A 24,373-nucleotide genomic window follows, 5' to 3' on the forward strand; every position below is an offset into this window, starting at 1 on the left:
ATTTTATTATTTCAAACCAGGTGAACAATTCCATAAAACATGTGAAAAAAGCAAGGAAGTGTTCAACGCTGAAGGCCCCGGGCCTGGGACAAGGGAATGAGGGGTGTGGCCCCCCAGCAGGCAGCGGCGGTTCCTAGGTTAGCGCTAGGGAGCTACATTTTAGGTTAATGGAGCCTGGGCCCAGGGCCGCTGGGGCAGGACCCTCAGTGACGTTGGCAGTTGTCTGGAACAGCCCTTGGAACCCAATTCTGTGGAGGGCAGGGCAGGGTTGCGGCTCGCACAGGGGCGGCCAGCAGAGGGATGGGTGTAAACACGCAGACACACTCAAGGCACGGAGTCACTTGAAAGGGGGGCTGGAGGGGTTGCTGGTCAGGATCTGACAGTTTTAAATAGTTTTTCTCTAAAAAGTTTTCTAGATTTGCAGTTTTCTTTTTTTTTTTTTTTCTTTACTTTCATTTTTTTTTTAAAAAGCTACGAGAATGAGTAGGTGGACTGTGGTCTCCAGGAATGGTGGCGTCTCACGCTTCTTGTGCTTTTTCCTTTGGGGCCTCCGAGCGGCTGGGGGGTAGGGGACTGGGCAGGAGGCTCCCTGTAAACATTTGGACTTCGGCTGGGGCAGGGGCTGGTGTTGGGCAAAGCTGGGGGTCCAGGCTGGAGAAGCAGGGGCCCCTCCGGACATAGCCTTGGGAGACTCAGCATGTGCCCCCCTCCCCCCATCACAGAACAAGACAATGGTTAAAAACCAGAACAGATGCCCAGAAAGGGGGTACCATGGCCATTACCAGCACCTCAGACAAGGGCAGGCTTCAAACAGGGAGGCCCGTGGCAACCCCTCCCCTACATCTGGAGCTGAGGGGACAGGGGGAGCTGAGAACAAAGAGAGGAAAGAGGAGAAAAGCAGCCGGGGAACAGGCGGGGAGCGTGGTCTTCTTGCCCCCATCTTCTTCAAGGGTTGGGGGGTACAGAGTTGGCGGTGGCCCTGGAGGTGGGGGGAAAGCAGAGCATGGATCGGGAAGCAGCCAGGCCGCGCCTCTCTCCCACCTCCCTAGACAATGACCCTTCTCCATTTTTCCTACCCATTTGTTACCAGGGACACAGTTGCCGCCCAGGAGCCAGTTTCTGTTGCTGGGTTACATGGGGGAGGGGAGTCTGTGGCACTGGGAGAGTCATCCCCACCTCCACCAGGGCCAGTGGGGCCAGCCTAAGCCCAGGAAGCTCAGACAGGTTGGAGGGCAAGAGCTGGAGGTGTGCACAGAGCTGGTGGTAGTGGGCAGGAGGGCTGGGCTCTGCTGGCCCAGGCTGGGCCAATGGCCTGGTGGGTGAGGAGGTGAGATTTCTCCAGGGAACATCAGAATGGCCTCTGGTTCTGTCCCAGGGCAAGGCCAGGCCCTTCTGTCTGGACCACTGGGCCAGGCCTGCTTGTATGACCTCCTCCATGCCCTGTACCCCACTCACTTGACCTCCTGATTCACACCCTGTGCCTCCTCCTCCCTTGTCCCCTGGTCACCTATTGCCCCTCCCCCTCCAGGTTCCAGCCCCTACCCACCCCCAGAACCCTCTGCTGGGGCTCCAGGCCCGCTTAGTTCTTCCCCAGCTCCCTGCCACAGCCCCTCTGGCTCACCATCCCGCCAGGCCCCGCTGCCCCTCAGAAGAGGCCGCAGTCCTTCAGGTTGTTCTTGATGATGACGTCGGTGACGGCGTCAAACACGAACTGCACGTTCTTGGTGTCGGTGGCGCACGTGAAGTGCGTGTAGATCTCCTTGGTGTCTTTGCGCTTATTCAGGTCCTCAAACTTACTCTGGATGTAGCTGGCTGCCTCATCATACTTGTTGGCCCCTGGGGAAGAGAAAATGGTGAAGACTTGTGCTGCATATGTGGCAGGCAAACCCCATCCTACATGTGCAGCAAGGGTCTGTGCGTGTGGATGGCCAGGCATACAACCTGTGCACACATGTGCACAATATGACAATGTGTGTGGCTGCCCATATATGCCAGATGTGCAAAGGGGTACCCTACTGTGTGAAGGAGGATGCCCAGGTGCACATGTTCAGGGGTACATGCTTGAGTGTGTTAAGGGCTCCACATGTGCACACATAACTATACAAGCCTAAGTGAGGCACCAGCCCCTGCAAATGTTCCAAGGTTACACTTCTGTCCAGTGGGGGGCGCCTGAGGGCCACCTGGTCACCAGGGGCTACTGGGGACAAGCAGCAACTCTCTGGAGGCCCTGTCCCCACAGTCCCCACACCTGTGTACTCAGGGAAGCAGATGGTCAGGGGACTGTGTGTGATCTTCTCCTCAAACAGGTCCTTCTTGTTGAGGAAGAGGATGATGGACGTGTCTGTGAACCACTTGTTGTTGCAGATGCTGTCGAATAGCTTCATGCTCTCATGCATGCGGTTCTAGGGGCAGAATATCGAGGTCAACACTAGCCACCACTCCCCAAGCCCGCTGCCTCCACCCGCAGCATTCTCTCAGCCTCTCACCATCTCCTCGTCCTCAGCTAGCACCAAGTCGTAGGCGCTCAAGGCTACGCAGAAGATGATGGCTGTGACGCCCTCAAAGCAGTGGATCCACTTCTTTCGCTCAGACCGCTGACCACCCACATCAAACATCCTGCAGATATAGGATCACTTTAGCTCCAGGAAGGGAGCGCTGGGGGAGGCTTTCTGCCCCATTTCCCAGGTTGGCTGACATCTGGAATCATCCACACTTGCCCACCTCACCCCTGGTTCTGGGCCTGGGGCTTGGACAGCAGACAGGCTGCAGCCACATCAGGCAGGAGCAGCAGAGGCTGTGAGCAGTTGGCAGAGGTGGCATGGATCCTGACTGCTGGTTCACTAGGTGGTGAGGATGTGCTGGCCCAGAACATGTGAGCCTTGCAAAACCTCAGTGGGGATGGGGGATCCTGGACCAGCCCCTGCCTCTGCTACCCCAAAGGCTGGCAGGTCCTGCCCCTCCCACCTGTTTATATGCTCGCTCACTTGAAGTGTAGGTCCTTGAAGGTGAAGTGTGTCTCCACGATCCCCGTGGTCTTTACGCGGGTCCGTAACACATCTTGCTGCGTGGGGATGTAGTCACTCTGTGCAATGCGCTCCAGGTCGTTCAGGTAGCTGGGGGTGGGGGGTGGGAGGGTCAGTGGGGGCCAACATGGGGCCACCTTACCTGGACCCTGGGCCAGGTGGAAGAGGCCTCTTTCCTCCCATGCCATTTCTCAGGCATAGCCCTTGCTTTTTTCCCTTTTTCTTTTTTTTTTGTTTTTTGAGACAGAGTGTCACTTTGTTGCCAGGCTGGAGTACAGTGGCCTGACCTTGGCTCACTGCAACCTCCGCCTTCCAGGTTCAAGCGATTCTCCTGCCTCAGCCTCCTGAGTAGCTGGGACTACAGGCGCGAGCCACCAAGCCCAGCTAATTTTTGTATTTTTAGTGGAGATGGGGTTTCACCATGTTGACCAGAATGGTCTTGATCTCTCGACCTCAGGTGATCCACCCACCTCGGCCTCCCAAAGTGCTGGGATTATAGGCGTGAACCACCGTGCCCGGCCTAGGCACAGCCCTTGCTTCTTTAACCCCTGCCTGCATTACCTCATTGCTCAAATGAAGAAACCTGAACTCAGAGCCCCCAGCCTCCCACCTGTAGAATGGGAATGGGAGGAGGTGCAGCTCTGTGGACAGCTAGCCAGTGAAGATCTAGTACTCAGGGTCTGAGCCAGGCCTGCCTCGGACAGGATCCACGATGTTGGGGCTATAGGCAAAGAGGGTGGCAGGAGGCAAATTAGTCCTTCAGTGAAGGATTCAGGATGCTAATGGGCACAATTACGGCACTAGCCGCAGAGCAGCCTGGTGCGGTCCCTCGATGTGGTGCTGGACAGGTTAGGGCCTGCCAGGCCCAGTGGACTCTTTGCCCAGTACCCAGTGAAATCTGGGCTCCTCAGGGGGAGGGCACAGACACCTGCTTGGCCAGGGTCCCAGGGGCTCCTCATTACCAGGTTCCCTTAATTAGTATCAAGGTTACCCCTGCAGGGTCCTACCTCTGCTGCCTGCCTCAATATCCCTGCCATGCCCTGGAGGCTGGTCTGAGGCCTCCAGGCTGCTGCCCAGAGCCGATTTCTCATTCCTGGGGCAAGGCTGCTGGGGCCGGCCCTTGGCTCCCACCAGCAACCAGGCCAAACCAGGCCAGAGGGAAATGATCTCAGAGTAGCAGGGACAAAACAGAAAAACAGGAAGGGCCATGGGGAACCATGACGCATGTGCTGTGACCCGCATACCACGCCCCGCCCCCTACTGCCAGAGCCCTCAATGTGGAGGCACCATGGTGCATTCCACACCAGCTTCTCCCTTTTCCCCAACAGGTGGGTTCGCCCCAGGGACCCCCTGCCTCACTGCAATATTGGAGGGTTGCTGTGATGAGGGGCTGGAGGAGCCCTGCTTCCTGTGGTGTTCCAATCCGCAACTCATCCCTGGGGGGGACATGTCAAGGCATAAACCTGCCTGGGAGAGCAGAGCCTGTGTTCACTCCCAAAACTGTTCTGGGCACACAGTGGGTGCCTAATGTCTGGAGAATGAAGAAAGAGAATGATGGAGAAGCGGGAGGTGGCCTGGAGCTGGCTCTATCCCTGCTCCCTTTGAGTATCACGGGCACCAAGGTCCCTGCTGCTCTGAGCCCCAAGCTCACTGGTGGCTGGGCCAGAGATCTCAGGGAGGGGCAGTGGTGAGGCCTGGGGCCCCCACAGCATTTAACTGTGACTGCATAGCTCCTATAGGGGGTACGTATTCACAAGAGCATTCAGGGCATGTAAGGAGGGTAGGAGGAGGCTGTTCATGTGGCTGGGACAGGGCTCAGGACCCTCCTCCTCCCACCCACCCTTGCTGAAATCCACCCTCTGAGTGGGCTCAGGATTGGATGAACAATAGGAGCAAAAGGGTGTTCCAGACAGAGGGGATTGGCTTAAGCAGAGATGGGGGAAGACTAGAGTACAGGGACAGCAGCCTATCTGGTGACACCATCCAAAGCCTGTGGATGTCCCCTGCAGCCATCCTCAATGGCTATCAGCCTGCCTGTCCTGTTCCCCGTGGGTTCCTCAGCACCCTCCACCAGTCCGAGTACATGACAGATACCACGGGGAAGGAGTTCAGAACTGTGGAAAGGGTGCAGACCTGTCATGCCTCTGGGATTCCTGGGACCCCTTGTAATTCCTCAGCTGAGTCCTGGGTTCAGCCCAGAGCCAGCGAGGGTCAGAGCTGAGGTCCAGGGGCTCCGACCTACACACACACCTGTCACCTCCCAGATAACTTCTTCCCCTGTGGCCCCCGCCAGCCAGCCTCCACAGCCTATGTTCAAGCACAGCCAGCTCTCCACCACCCCGAGGATGCTGCACATGCTATGCCCCTGCCTGGAATCCCCTCATCCACTCCTCCCCTGGTTGACTTTCCTTCAGAGCTCAGCAATCCTGCCTCTGGGTCAACCCCACCTCAACCTTTTCACTAACACCCTAAATTGTCACTGCATGGGGACTCATCACTGTGTCCTTGAAGCCTTGCACAGGGCCTGGCACAGAACAGGTGGCAGCAAATTTTTTTTTTTTTTTTTTTTTTTTTGAGATGGAGTCTCACCCTGTCACCCAGGTTGGAGTGCAGTGGCACTATCTTGGCTCACTGCAAGCTCCGCCTCCCGGGTTCACGCCATTCTCCTGCCTCAGCCTCCCGAGAAGCTGGGACTACAGGTGCCCGCCACCACGCCCCGCTAATTTTTTTTTTTTTTTTTGTATTTTTAGTAGAGACGGGGTTTCACCGTGTTTGCCAGGATGGTCTCGATCTCCTGACCTCGTGATCCACCCGCCTTGGCCTCCCAAAGTGCTGGGATTACAGGCATGAGCCACCATGCCCGGCCTTCTTTTTGTTTTTTTGAGACGGAATCTCACTCTGTTGCCTAGATTGGAGTGCGGTGGCACGATCTCCGCTCACTGCAAGCTCCGCCTCCTGGGTTCACGCCATTCTCCTGCCTCAGCCTCCCAAGTAGCTGGAACTACAGGCGCCCGCAACCACGCCCGGCTAATTTTTTGTACTTTTAGTAGAGACGGGGTTTCACCGTGTTAGCCAGGATGGTCTCGATCTCCTGACCTCATGATCCGCCCACCTCGGCCTCCCAAAGTGCTGGGATTACAGGCGTGAGCCACCGCGCCCGGCTGCAAATGTTCTTTAGAAGACTGTATGTCAAGACAGATCAGACTCAACTGGAAGAGATGTACTGTATAAGCCACTTGCCTGTCATTCCTCCTGGTCATTCAGTAACGTGTCACCCACCTACCCCCCAAATCAAAAAACACCAAGGCCTTGGTTAACGGTCTTTGGTTTCATGAGCAAAGACCAGCAGTGTCCTTCTGGGGGTTCTCAGGCCCTCCAGTCCAGCCTTTAGTCCTCCCCCAGCCCCTGCCCTGCCCAGCCCAGCCCCTCAGAGCACTCACTAGGCGGCTGAGTCGTTGAGCTGGTATTCCCTTGAGCGGCCAAAGCAGGCCTGCACACCATGGTCAGCCCAGAGCCTCCGGATGACGCCGGACAGGTCATCGGGGAGCACGCCTTGCTCCTCGGCGGTGCAGGACAGTGCAAATAGCTGCCTGGCGTCGTCCTGGGCATAGTGGCGGGTGGTCAGGCAGTTGAAGGAATGTACCCCCACCCTGCCAGAGGCAGGGAAACCTCTGGAATGGGGCCCAGGCTAGGGTATTCTTGGATTCCCTAGGATGGGACTTGCCCTAAAACCTTTTTTTTCTTTTTTCTGCAATGGAGTCTAGCTCTGTCACCAAGTCTAGAGTGCAGTGGGGCGGTCTTGGCTCACTGCATCCTCCACCTTCTGGGTTCAAGCGATTCTCCTGCTTCAGCCTCCCAAGTAGCTGGGACTACAGGCACGTGCCACCATGCTCGGCTAATTTTTGTATTTTCAGTAGAGGTGGGGTTTCACCATGTTGGCCAGGCTGGTCTTGAACTCCTGACCTCAGGTGATCCACCTGCCTCAGCCTCCCAAAGTGCTGGGATTACAGGCATAAGCCACCACACCCAGCCACCCTGAAACCTTTTGGGAGGTGGGAGAGGGTGGGGCGGAGGGCACATACCGCTCTGGAGGGGTCGGCAAAGTCGATCTGCAGGTTGCCCATGGCTTTGACAATGGCCATGATGGACTGGATGGTGTTGCTGTAAACAACCGCCCGGTACTGCCGGCATTCCTCCTCGGAGTAGCCATCCTCGTGGATGATCCTGATAGCCAGGGACCAGGAAGGTTAGTGTCCCCAGGGCACTGGGAGTTCCCACAGCTGCCTGGGGCTGCTGGGACCTGCTTCAGAGAAGGGAAAACTGCCCCTGACCCACTGGGACCTGAGGATAAGTGACTGCCTCTGAGAAGGTTCCGGGCCTGGCTAAGACTGGCTGGGCCTGTAGTCGGGGGCAGTACAGGCCCAGAGGATGAGGAGGGGAAGTTGGAGTTTGGGCACTGCCTCTGGGATACAGCACTTACTTCATCTGCTTGACGATGGTGCTCTTCCCTGACTCCCCAGCACCTGGAACAGAGGGCACAGGTGGTCAGGGGGCAGGCCCAGAGGGGCTCCACAGGCACAGAACAAATGCCCAGACACCTGTAGCCCAGGAGGCAGAACTAACCATCCTACCAGCTGCACCGTGAGATGGAGGCAGCTGGGCCTGGTGGGCAGTTGAGCTACCAGGAATGCAGCTGGCAGGGCCACAGTGGTCAAGGTAACCTAGAGTACCTGTGCCCCATGGCAGACTCTCTGTAGGCCTTTGCCTCCCACAAGCTCTGCTGCCCACCATGGCTCCCCATTGTCCTGGTTGAGTTCAGGGGTCTTGGCTGGAGACTTGGCCAGACCTGAAGAAGTCAACCTGTTCTCACATACATAGGCTCACCAACCTGTGCAGCTGGTGCATGCCAATATGGTACCCTGGGCAGAGCTGGCAGGAAGATGCCCTGCATACTCCATCCAACAGGGTAGCAGCCCTTCTTCTCCCCACACTCTGAGCCTTAGCAATCAGGGCCCTAAGCAGGAGCACAGCGTCACACTTCAGCTTTCTGGACGTGGCCCAATGCCCCGCCCTCTGCTCACTGCACCCAGGTCTGCCCTGAGCAGATGGAGGCTAGAAGGCTAGAATCTGGGAGACCTACAGTATAACACAGAAACGTACTGACTCATGAATCTGGGAGACCTGCGATGTATTTCACACACCCACACCCATACACACCCATTATTGACTCAAGCTTTTCCCTGGCCTGGTACAGCCCTGGCCCATATTTCTCCTTAGCTGGTACTGAGATTTGCTGCATTCTCTCATGTTAGTCACAGAAGATACTGTTTCTGTTCCCATTCTACAGATAAGGACATTGAGGCTCAGAAAAAAAAATATTGATCTAAGATAATGTAGCCAGGACTCAGAAGGGCAAGAGGGTGGAGGGAATCCATGATGCCAGGTCCACCCTGCCGTTCTCAGAATGTGGCTAAGACCCTGCAGGACAATGCCCTGGGGAGGTGTTTAAAAGAGCAGATTCCACCGGCGCAGTGGCTCACACCTGTAATCCCAGCACTTTGGGAGGCCGAGGCAGGTGGATCACCTGAAGTCAGTAGTTCGAAACCAGCCTGGCCAACATGTCAAAACCCCATCTCTACTAAAAATAACAAAAACTAGCTGGGCATGGTGGCGGGTGCCTGTAATCTCAGAGGCTCAGGAGGCTGAGGCAGAAGAATCGCTTGAACCCGGGAGGTGGAGATTGCAGTGAGTCGAGATCATGCCATTGCACTCCAGCCTCGGCAACAAGAGCGAAACTTGGTCTTAAAAAAAAAAAAAAAAAGGAAACTCCCAGGTCCCATCCCAGGTAACAGCCAGATCTTGAGGAGTGCAGTCCAGGAGCCTGTATTACCCAGGGAGTCTGTGTGAAGAAGGACCAGAGGGCCACGCAACTCCCTGGCTGGGGGCCAGAGGGAGTGGAGGCAAGGCCTCACCTTGACCTTGCTCCCTTGCTGCTGGCTGTCTTGAGCTCCAGGTCAAATGGCCCCCAGCTGGGCCCTGCTGTTCTTCCCAGACCCCTCTGCTCCTGCCCCATCACTGCCAGTCAGACCTGCAGTTGCCAGGTACTACCTGTAGCCACCTCCAGGGCCCTGCTCATGCTGTTCTCTTTGCTGGGAATATGTGCCCCATGCCCCATTCACAGTGTCTCAATTCTGATCACTGTGGCACGTCTGTTCCTCTGTACAGCTTAGCTGGGTGGGCAGTGCGGTCTGTGCAGACGTCAAACTTGGGTACTCGGGCCAACCTCACCAGTATCCCTCGGGGCTGGTCAAAACTACCTCAGAAGAATGAAGGTGCTAACACACAAACACAAGCAGTAGCAATAACATCGGCAATATTGACGGCAAAGCTATATGAAAACAGCGCCCACCATGTGCCGGATGCTGTTCTACATCAATGACACCCACCAACTGCCACCTCCACAGCAATCCTGGGAGGTAGGTTCCATTCTCACCCCGCTCTAACCAATGAAGGAACTGAGGTCCAGGGAGGCTGAGGTCACAGGTTAGAGTCCCCTCTGCAGGGAGCGCATTTGTCCACCATGCAGTCCCTCCTAGAACTGTCCTGAGTGCCTGGTACTGCAGCGGAGCCACACAGTCCACCTGGCACTGGGTTCACTCCCTGTCTCCCCAGGCAGGATCTGGGCCATGTGTGCAGTGCTCAACAAGCAGCAGCAGGCATTGGGATATGGTGGCAGGCCGTGCCAAGGCCCCTGCCCACCTTCAGCCCCCTACGCCAGAGACCACCCTGAGGGGAAGGGCCTGAGCCCTCCTCACAAATGCCACCAGGTGTCTGCAATCGCTGAGCTTCTGACTGTCCCAGGTCTACTTTCCAGGATGAGGGGAGGGGATGTGGGGAGATGGGGAGTGACAGCTAGTTGGGTACGAGGTTTCTTTTTGAGGGTGGTGATTATATTCTGGAATTAGATAGCAGTGATGGTTGCACAACCTTGTGGACATACAAATGTGCAGGCCCTGGGCAGGCTGGGGCAGCAATCCCCTCTATTGCTTTAGCCCCTGGGCACTACAGGCGCCAGGCCCACTATCTTCACTGGGGTGTATACTGGAGTATATACTAGCACCACTCCCTCCCCATTGGGCTGTGCATGGCAGAGGGGCAGCCAGGATCTCCATACTAACACTCCTCCACCTGCCAATGGGAACACAGGGAAAGGTCCCAGGAAAGCCTCACAGTGATGCCCCATCACCAAGGCCCATCCCCCTGGGGCTCAAAGCACCCACTGGGGCAGGGAAGGCAGCAGTAGCCACCTGACTATCCTCCCCACTGGCTCCTCCAGAGCAGGAGGAAGAACCAGGAGCCAGTCACAGCCAGGATGGGGGGAACTGAAGGAGCAGAGGCCAAGGATGCCAAGTCATGAGTCTCCATGCAGTTCCCAATGAGGCAAGCCGAGACTCAGCAGGGAAGCTACCCAGGGGATGGGGGACCTGAGGTCTAGGGTGAAAGCTGCCCCCTCTTGTGTGACTTCAGGACTCCTGCCCACTTGAGGCATTAGTTTCCCTATCTGGCCACTGGGAGTGAAGAGGGGGTCTGGCCCTTGTGACCCTGCCGAGGGGCAGTGATGAGGGTACAAACTTGCTTTGCATCTGATTTTCCTAGCAGCAGCTAGACCTCGTAGACGTGAGGTAGGCAGCACAGAGCCAGTCATGCTAGGAGCCAGGATATCTGCTCCCTGCCCCAGCCCCGGGAGGGCCCACTTCCCTGTCCCCCTCGAGTTTCAGTTTCCCCTCCTAAGGCCTCTTAAATGTTAAGAGAACATTCTCTACCCCTAGCATGGGTCACTGAAAAAAGACCTCCACTTGACAGGTAAGCAAATCAAGGTCATGGAGCCTCTATCCCTAGACTCAGGCTGGTCTCTTTGTCTTTCCAGCAGCTGTGACTCAGGCGGGAAGTAGTGAGTGGCAGGACAAGGGCGTGGTGCTGGCAGTCAGGCAGGAAGCAGGGGGAACAACGGGACAGAGGCAGGGGCACAGCCCAGGAGCAGCTCCAGCAGAGAAGGCGGCCAGGAGCAGAGGTTGGTGGAGCCCCAGTATGGCATCTGGATGGAATGGGTGGGGTGAAGAGCTCTCGGGCAGCCCACAGGCTAAGTGCTCTGGCAGCTGAGGCAGTAGCCTCACTCTCCACATCTCTGGCTGGGTCCTCTTTCCATCAGGACCTGATGGATATCCCCTACCAGATAAGATGGCATGAGGCTTATCTGTGAGTTTTGCACGCATCCAGCTCCCCTCCTACCTGCCTCTCAGAGGAGTGGCTGAGTCCAGGTTTTTCTTTTTTTTTTTTGAAACAGAGTCTCGTTCCATCGCCCAGGCTGGAGTGCAATAGCATGATCTCGGCTCACTGCAACCTTTGCCTCCCAGTTCAACCTCTGCCTCCTGGTTCAAGCGATTCTCCTGCCACAGCTTCCCCAGTAACTGGGATTACAGGCATGTACCACCATGCCTGGTTAATTTTTGTATTTCTAGTAGAGACAGGGTTTCACCATGTTGGCCGGGCTGGTCTCGAACTCCTGACCTCAAGTGATCCACCTGCTTCGGCCTCCCAAAATGCTGGGATTACAGGAGTGAGCCACCGTGTCCAGCCTGAGTCCAGATTTCTGCAAAGATGCTGGGTAGGCGAACTGAGGCAATAGAAGGTGGCATGAGTCAGCCCCTCCTGCCCGCAGAGGGCCCCACCAAGTGCTCTATCCCCAGCTGGGTAAGACCAGAGAGGCCTGCAGAGGTTTCCTGGGGTGGCCTTGATACCCCCACTGAGTCACACCTCTTCCCACCAAGGAAGAAACCTCTGCAGCCTTTGCCCTGTGACGCAGCTGCTGGGCCCACAGCAGGTGGGCAGTAATCGCAGTGATGTGCTGGGTGGTGGCAGCTGCTCTGCATTAGAACATCTGCTTCCACTTTGGAAGTGCTGAGCCCCAGAGGAGGGAACCGATGAGAGAAGGGAGACAGTACCACTCCACCTGCGCGAACAAGACCAGCAGGGCCCCTGCAGCAGGAGAGACAGGCCCACAGGTCTGGTCGCTTGATGCTTATTCCAGGCCCCAGCATTCAAGTCACAGCATCTGTTCATCTTGGACCCTCTAACTCCTTAATAGGCTTTGATCTGCTGGGAGGCTGGGACTTGCTGCTGTCCTTTCTGGCTTCAGTTTCCTCTGGGCAGAGCTGTCAAGCCTCAAGTGGCCAGCCAGCCCACCTCCCATTTTCAGATCCTCTCCCAGAAGGAGGTCCAGACTTGCCACAGCCCGGATGTCCACTCTAATGCTTCCTGAGATACCCAAGAGCTTCAGCTCCTTTCCTGCCCTTTCTCTGGCACTTCATCTGTGAAATGGGACAACACTGTCTCCTTCTGAGAGATGGGTAAGGATTAAATGCAAAGCTCTTCTCACAGTGTGGGGCACATGGTGAGCATGCAGGTAAAAGTTATCACTATTTTTCTACCTTTTGAAAGAGTACAGATTTCCCCAAACCTCTTATTTCCTGCAGCCTGCAGAGAAGACTGCTGTGGTCATCTCATTTGAAGGAGAGCTTCTGAAGGCTTTCAGATAAAGAGCAGATGAAGAGCAATGGACAGCAGCTAACAGGCTGATTCAGAGCTGTGGTGGTTCCCTGCTAGGACTCAGCATAACCTGGAACAGGAGTCAGAGCTACTGGCTCCTCTGCTGGCTTTCCGCTCTGTGTCGTCACTTCCCTTCCGTATAACCGGGCACTCCTACACAGCTGGGGCCTCCTTCCTGCCCAGGAGCCTCACTGCTGACATTGCTCACTGGCTCCACACACCCAGAAAGCCGGGCAGAAGACCTCCCTGGAGAGAACCCCCATACTGGTGGGCTCCGTGGGAACACGTGGGGCCAGGGAGAGCAGCCAGCTGACGTGGCAGGCCCGAGGGCAGAGATTCTCAGAAGCAGCAGCGGTTGGGACCACAGGGTAGACTTGGGCAGCGGCCCAGCTCAAACCCACAGCACCAGGCCCGCCCACACTGCCACAACTCCCCAGCCTATCCCAGTGGGACATGGTGGGGCAGGTGGGGGTAGCCCTGGGCCCACCACAAAGGCAGCCCGGACACCACCTCCTACTGTCATCCCAGGAAGGCGCCACATCTCCAGCTCAGCCTGTGGTTCTCAGATCCCGCGCACCCCCTCGTCCCCCTGCAGTCCTAGGGACCCAGGTCCCGCCACCACCAGGGGGCGCCCGGCAGCCAGAGACACTATGGAAGGAGGTGGGGGCTGGGAAACACTGGGGAGCGTTTTGTTTCAGAAAAGCAGCCACAGCCACGGGAGGCTGGGGAAGGTGCCCCACCCACCAGCCCGTCCCTGGGAAGCCCCCAGCCTGCAGACTCCGCACACACAGAAACCATGGCAACGGGAGGGAGGGGCAGAGGCCCGGCCAGACAAAGGCCCTCTGAGCCCCGCCCCTGGCGTCTCTTCCTTCCTCCAGGTGTTGCTCTCTGGCCCCCCTCATTCCCTCCGAGGAGGCTCAGCACCGGTCCGGCACTGGGAGGCAGGGACTCGAGGTCTTGAAAGGGAACGGCAACACCCCCACCCGTGTGTGTGGCATGGCCCTATAACGGATGCCTGAACAGACCAGCGGACTCCACACCTCCCTCCCGCCAGTCTCTGGAACTCGGCTGCCTCCAGCGGCTTCCAGGGGTTCACAGTGCCCATAAGGGGAGCACTACCAACCGGGTTCTGGCTTGCTACTGCCAAGTCAGAGATCTCTGTGTTAGGGAAACTGAAGCCTGAGGTCCTGCCCACACATGGGAAAGGCTTTCTGGGGCAAGGTGTGTCTCCCTCAGTGGAGCCCTTTCCACTGCAGAGGGAAACTCAGGCACCGGGTGAGGAAGGCGGGCCTGATGTAAAGGAGGCTCCAGACCTGTTCATCGTTGGCCCCTCAGGCCCCAGGTACTGCTCTGTGCAGGAGCCAGGAGGTGCTGGACAAGACCCAGATCATGCGGAGCTGGGCCATTTGGCACCTTCTCCCCGGAGACCTCTTCATTTCAGGCATCCCTCCGCTGTTCCCAAGGCACCTGAATGACCTCTCTTCCCTTCTGACTCACAGCGGTGGACTCTGGGAAAGATAACGGGAGCCTAGACCTCATCTATGAAATGCACCCCTTGAGGGAGGGTGCCAAACCCAAGGCCTGTCCTGAGTAGCATCCCTCAGATCTTCAAAGTCACCTCAAACTGCCTCAGGGCCCAACCCAAACCAGCAGCTGTCCTTGTGTCCAGGAGACCATGCTAAGAACCATAGCATTGGTGGGGCGCGGTGGCTCACGCCTGTAATCCCAGCACTTTGGGAGGCCGAGGTGGGCGGATCACCTGAGGTCAGGTGTTAGAGACCAGCCTGATCAACATGGAGAAACCCCATCTCTACTAAAAATACAAAATTAGCCCGGTGTGGTGGCACATGTCTATAATCCCAGCTACTCCAGAGGCTGAGGCAGGAGAATCACTTGAACCTGGGAGATGGAGGTTGTGGTGAGCCCATATCTCATCATTGTACTCTAGCCTGGGCAACAAGGGCGAAACCCAGTCTCAAAAAAAAAAAAAAAGAATCACAGCATCACAGGTTCTAGTACTGGACACAGAGAGGGAAGAGGCCAGTCTGAGGTCTCACGGTAAGGAATTGGACCCTCTGGCACCCAGAGTCTTCGGTGGCTATGGGGATGCACAGGTCTCTACTCTGTGCATGGCCTCACTCATGGCTCAGAGAGGCTTGGACGCTTCTGCTCTGGCTCTCCTAAGCCTCCCTCAGCCCCCTCAGCCCCTTAAGGCCTGACCTGGCAACACAGCAAAACCCCTAGGAACCCCTACAGGAGAGGGCAAGGCCCCACTAGGCCACAACACAGATTCAGAGGTCAAGGAGCAAGAGGAACCAGCCCGATCAGCTATCATGCAGTCATCAGCCGACACCATGGCCACATTCCGCCGCCACACAGCATCACACATGCATCCAGCACTGAGCCTGTGCTCACGGTGGAGCCCTAAGGAACATGCTTTCCTTTCACTCCTCTGGACAATTCCCAGTCTCAGGGACCCTCATCATGCACTTCAATAGCTTCTGAACCTTCCCCAGGCTTGGTCTCAGTCTAAGACTGGGGCTTGTGGGAGAACAAGCATAATATTAGGGAAAGAATGAAGTCCTAAGTTGCCAGCTATAACTTGAGCATCACTGTGAGGGGATACGGAGGAGGAAAAGCAGGAAGTCAAAAGGTACAGCTGTGGCCGGGCACAGTGGCTCACACCTGTAATCCCAGCACTCTGGGAGGCTGAGGCAGACGAATCACTTAAGGTCTGGAGTTCGATACCAGCCTGACCAACATGGTGAAATCCCATCTCTACTAAAAATACAAAAATTAGCTGAGTGTGGTGGCGTGTGCCTGTAGTCCCAGCTACTCAGGAGGCTGAGGCAAGAGAATCGCTTGAACCCAGGAGGCGGAGGTTGCAGTGAGCGGAGATCATGCCACTGCACTCCAGCCTGGGCAACAAAGTGAGACTCCATCTCAAAAAGAAAAAAAAGCGGGGGGTTCCCCCATGACCACATGGCTGTAGAAAGATTCATACACAGTCTTCAGTCCCACCTTCCAGGTCAGACAGCTTCCTTTCTGTCTCCTAAAAGAGGAATTGAGGCCCACGAGCCAGGGACCATAGGCACATGCAGAACACACATGCACCCACACTGTCTGCCTGCTGTCCTGCCTGATCCATTACTTCCAGCCAGCACAGACTCCCAAGGGGCCATGGCAGTTGGAGGCAAGCGCTTGGCCACCACATGGGTCATGTCCTGGCGTCTCTGTTTCTTGTGTAAGTGCGTAAAATCCCTGAGCTTCAGTTTGCCCATCAGTGAAATGGGTGTAATGTCAGTCCCAGCCTCACAGGATTAAATATGACAAGATAATGACCAATTCAGCGCCACACAACAGTCAAGGCTCAATCAGAGACAGCTGTGGTTATCACCTGAGGGGGAAATAGGCCCAGTGAATGCAGCCCTAGACCCAGGGAGTGGGTGCTGTCAGGGGAGAATCCTTAGGCTGAGGCAAGGGCTCCTTTGTCCGCCCCCAGCAGGGGAAATCCAGAGTGAGCTCATCTCGGGGCTGCTGCTGCATTTCCAGGCATTCATCTCAGCCTGTGGCTGGCCTTCCGGCTTTGGAGAGCAATGGCCGCTCGGGAATCTAAGAGCGGCCCTCTGCCTTCCTGCTAGCCCTCCCGCCAGCGTCCCTCTCCCAGCCACAACTTCCTGTGGCCAAACAAGGGGCCTGGAATCCTTCTCGGAGGCACCACCTTCTCTGGGATCCTGGGCCTGACGGTTGCTGGGGACAACTACCTGGACTGGCTCCAACTCAGTGACCACCACTAGAATGGCCCACAGGAGTGCACAGATAAGCCTGGGCAGGTGTTCACCTCCTAGACCCTTCCAGTTGGCAAAGCCCTGGGGGGCCCTTGGGCTCTCACCCCCACCCTAGCACCAGGCAGCCCTCTGGCCTCTTCCTCTTTTGGGCTCCTCCTCCCCCAGCTGCTTCCTCCTTTTCCTCTGGTGTGGACACCACTTCCCCGAGAGGCCCAGCCCTGCCCTGCCAAGTCGTGCAGACTTCACTACCTCCTCCTTCCCGCCTGGGGCACACACAATAGGTGCTGCCAACACCTCCTTTGCATATCTTGAGGCTATCAGCAGCCTTGGAGCCCCCAGATTCCTCCAAGCCATAAGGATATCTTCTCCCAACAAGACTGAGATGACCCCACCTTTAGGCCTTTGCTCAGACTGGTGTGGTGCTGCTTTTCAAGCCTTGTAAATATGCACAGAGGCCGACACAGAAGAACCAGCCCAGCAAATGTTTGGTTATTCCAGAAAGAGTCTTCCTCCCCAGCCACCAAGAGCAGCCACAGCCCCAAGAAGTAACATCAGGGTGAGGGTGGGGTTGGGGTTTAGTAAGAACAAGAGCTTCAGGCTAGAAGGGCCGGGTGGGGCTGGGCAGATGGGGCCCCACCCTGCACCTGTAGCTGAGGGAAGGGATGCCTGAGAGCATCAGGTACCAGGGACACCATCAAAGGGCCCAATCCTTTGCCTTCCCCAAAGCACCTTGCAGAGCACTCTTAGGCTGGGTGCATCACCAGTGGCCTGGCCAGAACCTGCTGACCCCTTCCCCCTCCTCGCTGAACTCCTAGGACAAGACTCCTGGCCTGAGATGCTGGGAAGATGAGACTATTCCCTGGCCTGTACCTTGCCCCCATCTGCCCAGTCCTGCCTTCCCCCACAGCACAACGGGATGCAGGAGAGGCCGCACTCAGGCTCTGGGGTGACAGTCTCCTCCTCTGCTGTGGGTGGGGTGGGGGGAGTCCCTGGTTCCTCAGTGGCTCAGAGCTTGGGTGGACAAAGCTTCCTCCATCCTGTTCCCGCCAAGTGAATGGGTGGCTTTTAGAGACAGACTGAGGAGACACAGCTAGGGACCAAGAACTGAGATCAAGGGCAGAGTATACAGGACCTGTGTGTCTGCCTGTGGCCCCAGTAGCCCCAAGTGCACCTACTGCCCCACCCCTGCAGTTCTGGAGGCCTACGGACCTTGCTGGGATCTGACCACACCCCACCTTCAGCACTACCTGCTGCCACTTGCTAGACAAACAGATGTTCAAGGGCCTGGGACATCAGTGATGCCACTCAGTGACCCTACCTCTCAGGCCACCCAGGGCCAACCCCTGACAAGCTGCCCAGGGCCAAAGAGGTCCTGGACCATCCCCAGGCCCCACCCGGCAGCCTAGGCTCCAACGCATAGTGGGTGGTGTGATGCTGCCTCAGGGCTTCTGGCATGGAAGCCCATGTCCCCGCAACTGGCTTGACTTCCACCTCCAGCCACAGCAGCGCAGCTCATTCCCTCTGTCCTCACACCTGCTCTGCCCTCATCTGGGGTTCCCCTCCCCCACTCTGTTTGGGATGTCCCCAGCTTAGCTCCAGCTGCCCTGATTCACCTAGTCTCTCAGCTCAGAGGTATCCCTTGAAGGACCTAGTCTCACTCCTACCCTAGAGGTATGACCTCATGTTGGCTGTGCTGACACTGGCGTGACAGGCAGGGGCTGAACCTAGCAGAACTGGGCAGGATGCAGGCAGAGGGGGTCAGCTATGGCTTGGACCCCTGTTCACTCCTTGGTGTGGGAGCTCCATCCCTGCCTGCTCCTGCAGACAAAGCCCCGCCAAGCCTGGGGGAGGGGTGGGAAGAAGAGACTCAGAGGCCCAAGCCGCCCCGCCCCCCATTCAAGTGCTAATGAGCTCCAGCAGTGAAGGAGAGGGCTGGGGTAGAATGTAGGGGCTGGAGGCCAGCCTGGGTGGGTACTGGCCACCTGGCACCCAGGGCCCTGCCACATCTCCAAACCTAGACCTCCAGAGGTCGAAGGTCCCCAGGGCAGTCTGTCACTCCTGCTGGCACCAACTATCTGCATGCCTGGGGCTCCCCACTTGCTGTGAACAGCTGCCTGAGGCCAGGGGAGGGGGTTCCCCAGGGCCGCAAACCGGGGCCAGGCAGCCTCTAGGATGGGAGACTCCTTATCACCAAACTCTCAGCAGTGAGTCCCTCATCCATTTTTTTCTTTCTTTCCTTTCTTCCTTTCTTTGTTGTTTTTTGTTTTTTGTTTTTGAGACAGAGTCTGGCTCTGTCCCCCAGGCTGGAGTGCAGTGGCACCATCTCGGCCCACTGTAACCTTCACTTCCTAGGTTCAAGCGATTCTCATGCCTCCCGAGTAGCTGGGGTCACAGGCTCACACCACCATACCTGGCTAATTTTTTTGTATTTTTAGTAGAGATGGGGTTTTATCATGTTGGCCAGGCTGGTCTTGAACTCCTGACCTCAGGTGATCTGCCTGCCTCGACCTCCCAAAGTGCTGGGATTATAGGCGTGAGCCACTGTGCCTGGCCTTCCTCACCCACTTTTCATACCTCCAGGCTTTGGTGGACTGTCCCTGTAACACCTGTGGCTGCAGGGAGGCACTCTGCCCCCAGGTTATGAGTGGAAAGCAAGACTCCTGCCAGGGCTTCACCTGATGCTGAGTTTCTAAGCCAGTGCCATAGGTGGTACTGGGATTCGAACTCAGGTCTGGATTACCCCATGGGCTGGTCCAGGGAGGGTGGCCCTTTCCCCCCAGGCCAGGAAACACCCACCCAAGCTCTTGGGAATACAGGCCAAGTCTTGTATTCCCGCTGCAGTGCTCTTGTCAAGTTGGTCCCTCTGCCCCCCAGTGCCTAGCCCTGGCAAATGGTGTTCATCCTTCACAGCTGCCCAGCAGACGCCTCCTCCAGGAAGCCCCCCCCCACCTTCACAGGCACCACTAGAGTCTAACCCACTACCCAGCCAGCCAGAATCTCAGGCTAGCCCTTCCCATCTATCTCCAGCTAGACCAGGCTCCAGTGGCTGCCCCAGGATTATACTTACCCCTCTCCCAGGAGCTCTGCCCTGTTCATGGACATGTTCAATCACTTCATTCTGTCCATATACACTCATTAGGCATCTACAGTATGCCAGTCCTTTGCAAGAGACACAGACAGGAGAGAGGTCACAAAACCCCCTTTCTTCTCTTGGTAAACTTCATTGAGCCCTTGCTATGTGCAGTCTCTGCACTGGCCAGTACCAGGACCCTCACAGCATTGCTCTGGTCTGAGCCCCAGGGCTGCAGGGCAGCCCCAGCTATACCAGCCAGCTCAAGCTCAACTGTGGCTACGGGAGTGTCAGAGACAGCAGCCCTCTAGCAGCGCACCAACAGCCTGAGTTGGAAGGAAGAATCCAAAGCCACTCTGCTCAGCAGGAGTTCCGCACCGGGTGGGGTAAGAACTGTCTCTTAGGTGCCAGCATAGCCTGTGGCGGGGCTGGGAAGAAACAGCCTGAAGAACTTTTCTCAGGGTCCCCTCAGTGCTGGTCACCAACCCTGCGGTGGGCCTGTGGGCCCTTGCCACCTGCCCACAGTACGCAAACTGCCACTCAGTTTACTCCTCCATCTACCCAAAATCAGGTTCAGAGGATACTTCCTTCATTCAACAAACAGATGAGAAGCACCCAGTAGATGCCAGGCTCCATGCTGGGCACAGAAATGAAGAGGACTTAGCCCTGCCCTGCAGTCTCCAGGCATCTGAGAGGGGAAACAACAGCGCTGGGAGCCAGATGTTTCACCTTGGTTGAAGGAGGATGTCCAGGAAGGATCCTGGGAGGTGATCCGGGAGTAAAGTTTTAAAGAACAATCAAGTAGGGAACAACAGTTCCGCAAAGTTCCAGGGGCAAGAAAGAACTGCTCTGTTTACATTCTGAAGCCTTTATGGAGCCAGTGGTGGACACTGTCTCCTTTTTCTGTGACGCCGTCCACACAAGTCCATCCCAAATCAGAGACTCTCCCCGCTCACACACACTCTGGCTTCCTTTCCCTTAAGTGCCCAGACCAGGGCCCCAGATTCCACCTGGGCCTAGCTGGTCAATCACATTGAGCTGGGTAGGAGTGGTGAGCATCCCTAGCGCAGGACTGGTATCTGCTCCCCCTACCAAGCTGCCAGAAAATACTCTCTTGCCTGTGTGTTCCACATCAGCCTCTACCCTGGTGACAAGAACTGTGCCCGCCTGCTGGCAGAGCTACCCAGGATGGAGGGAGGCGGTGTGCAGGCGGGGCAGCAGGCGTGGTTCTGGCTGGGAGGGAAGGCTGGCAGTTGCCCAACCTGAGTCCCGTTGCCTGGACAAAGTCTCCCGCTACATGGGACAGGCGCCCAGAACTCTGAACTTGCCACAGCTGGGCTCCCATCACCACCTTGCACCTGGATGGGAAAGGCATGGCTCAAGCCAGGATCCCTCCCCAGGCAGCCATGGCAGATTGGGTGGTCAATATCGGGCAGAGCTTAGTCAGAGCCCTTTGCAGCACACTGCAGGGTCTTAACTCCCAACCCACATCCCCAACAAGAACCACCAGGAGGCTCTTGTTCTCCCCACCCTGAGCTGGGATACTCCTTTGGCCCAAACCCAGGAAGCCCATTTCACAGAGTAAGCAAAGGCCAGAAGGCCAGGACCCCAGGGTGAACTCCCCAGGCTAGAAAGTGCTAAGCCAGACCCTGCATCCCTGGCTGCTGCCAGCCCAGTGTGGGAGGAGTTGCCGGGTCTCACTTGACTTAGCCCAAAAGCTGAGCTGGGCTCCAAGGAGCAAGTCTGGTGAGATCGGGGACCCTTCTAGTGTCGGGACACAAAACTAGCCAGAAGCCCTACGTTCCCCCAGCTCTATGGTCCAGTCTTGCATTTCCTCAGTCACCACAGTAACTGCAATCAGCCTAGGGAGAGGCTAGCCAGAGACTCCTGGCTGGGCACTGGGAGGCAGCGGTACCGGAAGTGCCCTCCCCAGGCCCATCGGGCAGCAGCAGCAGCAGCAGCGATGGGCATTCCGCCGCGTCGACACCCACTCACTGCCGCTGCCGCACTCACAGCAGAGACAGGAAGAGGCAAGCGCCCAACGCAAAGCAGCCCAGGAGGCTGGGCCGCCGCCCCTTCCCGCCCCTTCTCTTCCTCCCTGAGGCAGCAGCGAAGCGGATGCCATTTTGAAACCTCAGAGGCTGTGCCCCGGAGGCCGGGTCCGCAGGGACAGTCAACAGATGGGCCCATAATGAACATACATGCTGTTCCTCGGCCACAGGCCCAGCACGAAAAGCCTTGCTTTTCACAGCCTGGGAGCCCCATGACAGTTCTGAAGCTGAGGGGCCACACCCCCCCAGGCAGTACTCAGCCTACAACCGTGCTGTGCTGTTGCAAGGGCTTCCCTCCCCCAACTCTAAAACCCCCAAATCAAAATCAGACTGCCACTGGGCACCACCCCTACTTCCAGTGGGAGGCTGGATGGGGACAGCCAGTAGGCCCACTGTCTTTGCAAAAGGCCAGCTGGGATGCTCAGAAGCACCCTGGCCCACCCCTAGCTGGCCCCTCAACTCCTCATTCAGCTAGTCCACCATCCCCCTTCACAGGGTCCCAAGATCCAACAAGCCCCCGAACTCTCAGTGGCTACATCCCAGGTCTTGCAGCCCAGAAGGGGTGTGGGCAGCCCAGCACCTACTAGCAGATCTCTTGGGCTCACCCACAGGGGCAGCAATATGTCGGCTATCTCACCACTTCCACTTCCCCCCACCCCTCTAGCAGCCACCATCTTTCCTGGCCTTGGAGGCGACCACAACCCTAACTCCTCCACACTCTCTCCTACTTCCCAGACTGGCCTTCGAAACTGGAAAACATAGAGCCCGCAGAGCCTCCCTGGGAAGCCTGAGGCCTGGCCCCCTCCCACAGCTTGACTAGTGGAGCCTCAGTCCAGCCCCGTGGGGGTTCTGCTTAAGGCAGCCTAGGCCCTCTCCAATCCGGGGCTCCCTCCTCCTAGCCCAGCCCACTTGGTGCAGGAGAGGTGGAAGGACTGGGGAAGGCCAGAGTGTAAGAGGACTTAGTGGAGGATCAGCAGAAGGTTTCGGGAGTGATGCTTGCAGAGAAGGATCTGGAGGGCAGGAAGCAGGGAGCAGGGCTCGCTGAAGGGGTTCCAGTTGGAGAGCGGGCTCAAGAGCAGTTTCCCATTTGAGAGGTTCCTTGGGTCAGAACGCACAGGTGGAAGACACAGATTCCAGACTAGGGATGGGGCACAGAGGGAGAAGGAGGGAGTGGGTAGGGGGCCTGGCAGGGGCTCCGCGGGATGCTCATGCCCAACAGGAATAAAAGGCGCAGATGAGGAAAACAAGTGGAGCCTGAGGGTTGGGGAACAAGTGGCGGGCATCCTGGGGGTTTGGGTAAAGTGTAAGGAAGGATGGCGGGGTCTCTGAAGTTCTGTGAAGCTGGTTAGCAAGGGGGGATGGCCAAGCAGGGCACTGGACCGCGGGTGTTGGGGCACTGTTGACTGGATTTGGAGGTCTGGGGTCTGGGATGAGATAGGGGTCTGGTCTAGAGTCTGGGCAGGATCGAAGGTCTAGCCCAACCTAGAGTTTTCAACCCTGGTCCTGGCCCAGGTGTGGGATCCCAGACAGCCCGAGTCTGGGAGTTCGAAGCCCTAGTATGAGAGGTCAAAGTCTTTGTCTGGGGATTCGAGCTGGGAATTAAGGATCCCAGTGCGGGACGCGGCCTCACCCAACAGCAGCAACTTCACCTCCCGCGCCGCCTTCTCTCCGTCCTCCCGCAGGTTCTTGTCGATCATCTTAGAGCGCTCGGCCGCCGCCTTGTCCTCGGCGCTCACGGTGCAGCCCATCCCGCCGTCCGCCGGCCCGGCCGCCGCCCGGCCCCCACACGGCCCACGGCCCGGCTCGGCCCCGCCCGGCCCCGCCCGACCCGCTCCGCTCCCACTACCAGCCCTCTGCGGGAAGCTATCGGGTCGGCAGTTCAGAGCGTCTGCAGGAGGCGCCTTCCCGACCGCCGCGCACCGACGGCGGGGCGGGCCGGGGGTGGGGCCTGGGCTAACCAAGCCCGGGACTGGGCCGGGGCGGGTCTGAAGGCGGGGCCAGAGGAGATTCGAGGCTGGTGATTGGCTTGAGGGCGGGGCGAAGGGAGAAGTTAGGCGCAGCCCAGGCTCGGGCCTCGGCTGCAGGCGTGGCCACGCGGAGCAAAGGCAATAGAGGTGGATCCAAACCCAGGGACCCGGCACTGGGCGGGTGGCAGGCGGGGCCGGGCTGTGATTGGGTGCGGAGCGCCGGGAGCTCAGTTGCTGGACAGCCGGGAGGGTGGATCTGTTAGCCCGAGGGTGGGGATCCGGTGCCCTCGAGGACAGAGCAGGAACCAGCGCTCTGAGCTTCTGCGAGTTGGGCGAGTTAGGTGGAGGAGGCGTGTCTTTGTCATTTGTTAAAGTTAATGAGTCCAATAAACTTATTTTGGAATCTACAGAACTCGGGAGCCTTTCTGGACTGCGGTTTTCTCTGTCTTAAGGCGGTAAACCGCCTTCTCCCTCTGGGTTGCAGCAAATCGAAAAAGAAAAAAAAAAGGCCGGGCCCAGGGACTCACGCCAGTAATCCCAGCACTTTTGGAGGCCGAGGCGGGCGGATCACTTGAGGTCAGGAGTTCGAGACCAGCCTGGCCAACATGGTGAAACCCCGTCTCTACTAAAAATACAAAAATTAGCTGGGCGTGGTGGTGGGCACCTGTAATCCCAGCTACTCAGGAGGCTGAGGCAAGAGAACTGCTTCAACCCAGGAGGCGGAGGTTGCAGTGAGCCGAGATCACGCCATTCATTGCACTCCAGCTTGGGCGACAGAGCAAGACTCCATCTAAAAAGAAAAAAAAAAAAAAGTTGATTTCCATCTTTACACCTTTGCCTAGGCTGTCTCCTTTAGCTGGTGACTTCT

At 57.3% G+C, this 24,373-nt stretch overlaps 1 protein-coding gene across 1 annotated transcript; it reads right to left on the bottom strand.

Annotated features, from left to right (window-relative positions):
- Positions 1–424: 424 nt before the first annotated feature.
- GNAI2 (G protein subunit alpha i2) lies at positions 425–23,429 on the bottom strand. Its single transcript, XM_007984297.3, has 9 exons — positions 23,169–23,429; positions 7,504–7,546; positions 7,106–7,247; positions 6,464–6,624; positions 2,985–3,113; positions 2,487–2,616; positions 2,249–2,402; positions 1,622–1,836; positions 425–979 (listed from the first exon to the last, which is right to left on the bottom strand). The coding sequence occupies exons 1-8, from the start codon at positions 23,284–23,286 to the stop codon at positions 1,646–1,648; spliced, it is 1,068 nt and encodes a 355-aa protein (XP_007982488.1). The 5' UTR covers positions 23,287–23,429; the 3' UTR covers positions 425–979; positions 1,622–1,645.
- Positions 23,430–24,373: the final 944 nt, after the last annotated feature.

Source organism: Chlorocebus sabaeus, chromosome 22 (genome assembly GCF_047675955.1).
Source record: "Chlorocebus sabaeus isolate Y175 chromosome 22, mChlSab1.0.hap1, whole genome shotgun sequence".
Taxonomy (NCBI): Eukaryota; Metazoa; Chordata; class Mammalia; order Primates; family Cercopithecidae; genus Chlorocebus; species Chlorocebus sabaeus.

What these genes read in the sequence shown, in the direction of transcription:
- GNAI2 (XM_007984297.3), bottom strand. Translation starts at nt 23,286, where the DNA reads ATGGGCTGCACCGTGAGCGCCGAGGACAAGGCGGCGGCCGAGCGCTCT. An exon ending in ACCATCGTCAAGCAGATGAA is followed by an intron (nt 7,248 to 7,503) that starts GTAAGTGCTGTA and finishes CCTGGCTATCAG; the next exon opens with GATCATCCACGAGGATGGCT. An exon ending in TTCAAGGACCTACACTTCAA is followed by an intron (nt 2,617 to 2,984) that starts GTGAGCGAGCAT and finishes CTATATCTGCAG; the next exon opens with GATGTTTGATGTGGGTGGTC.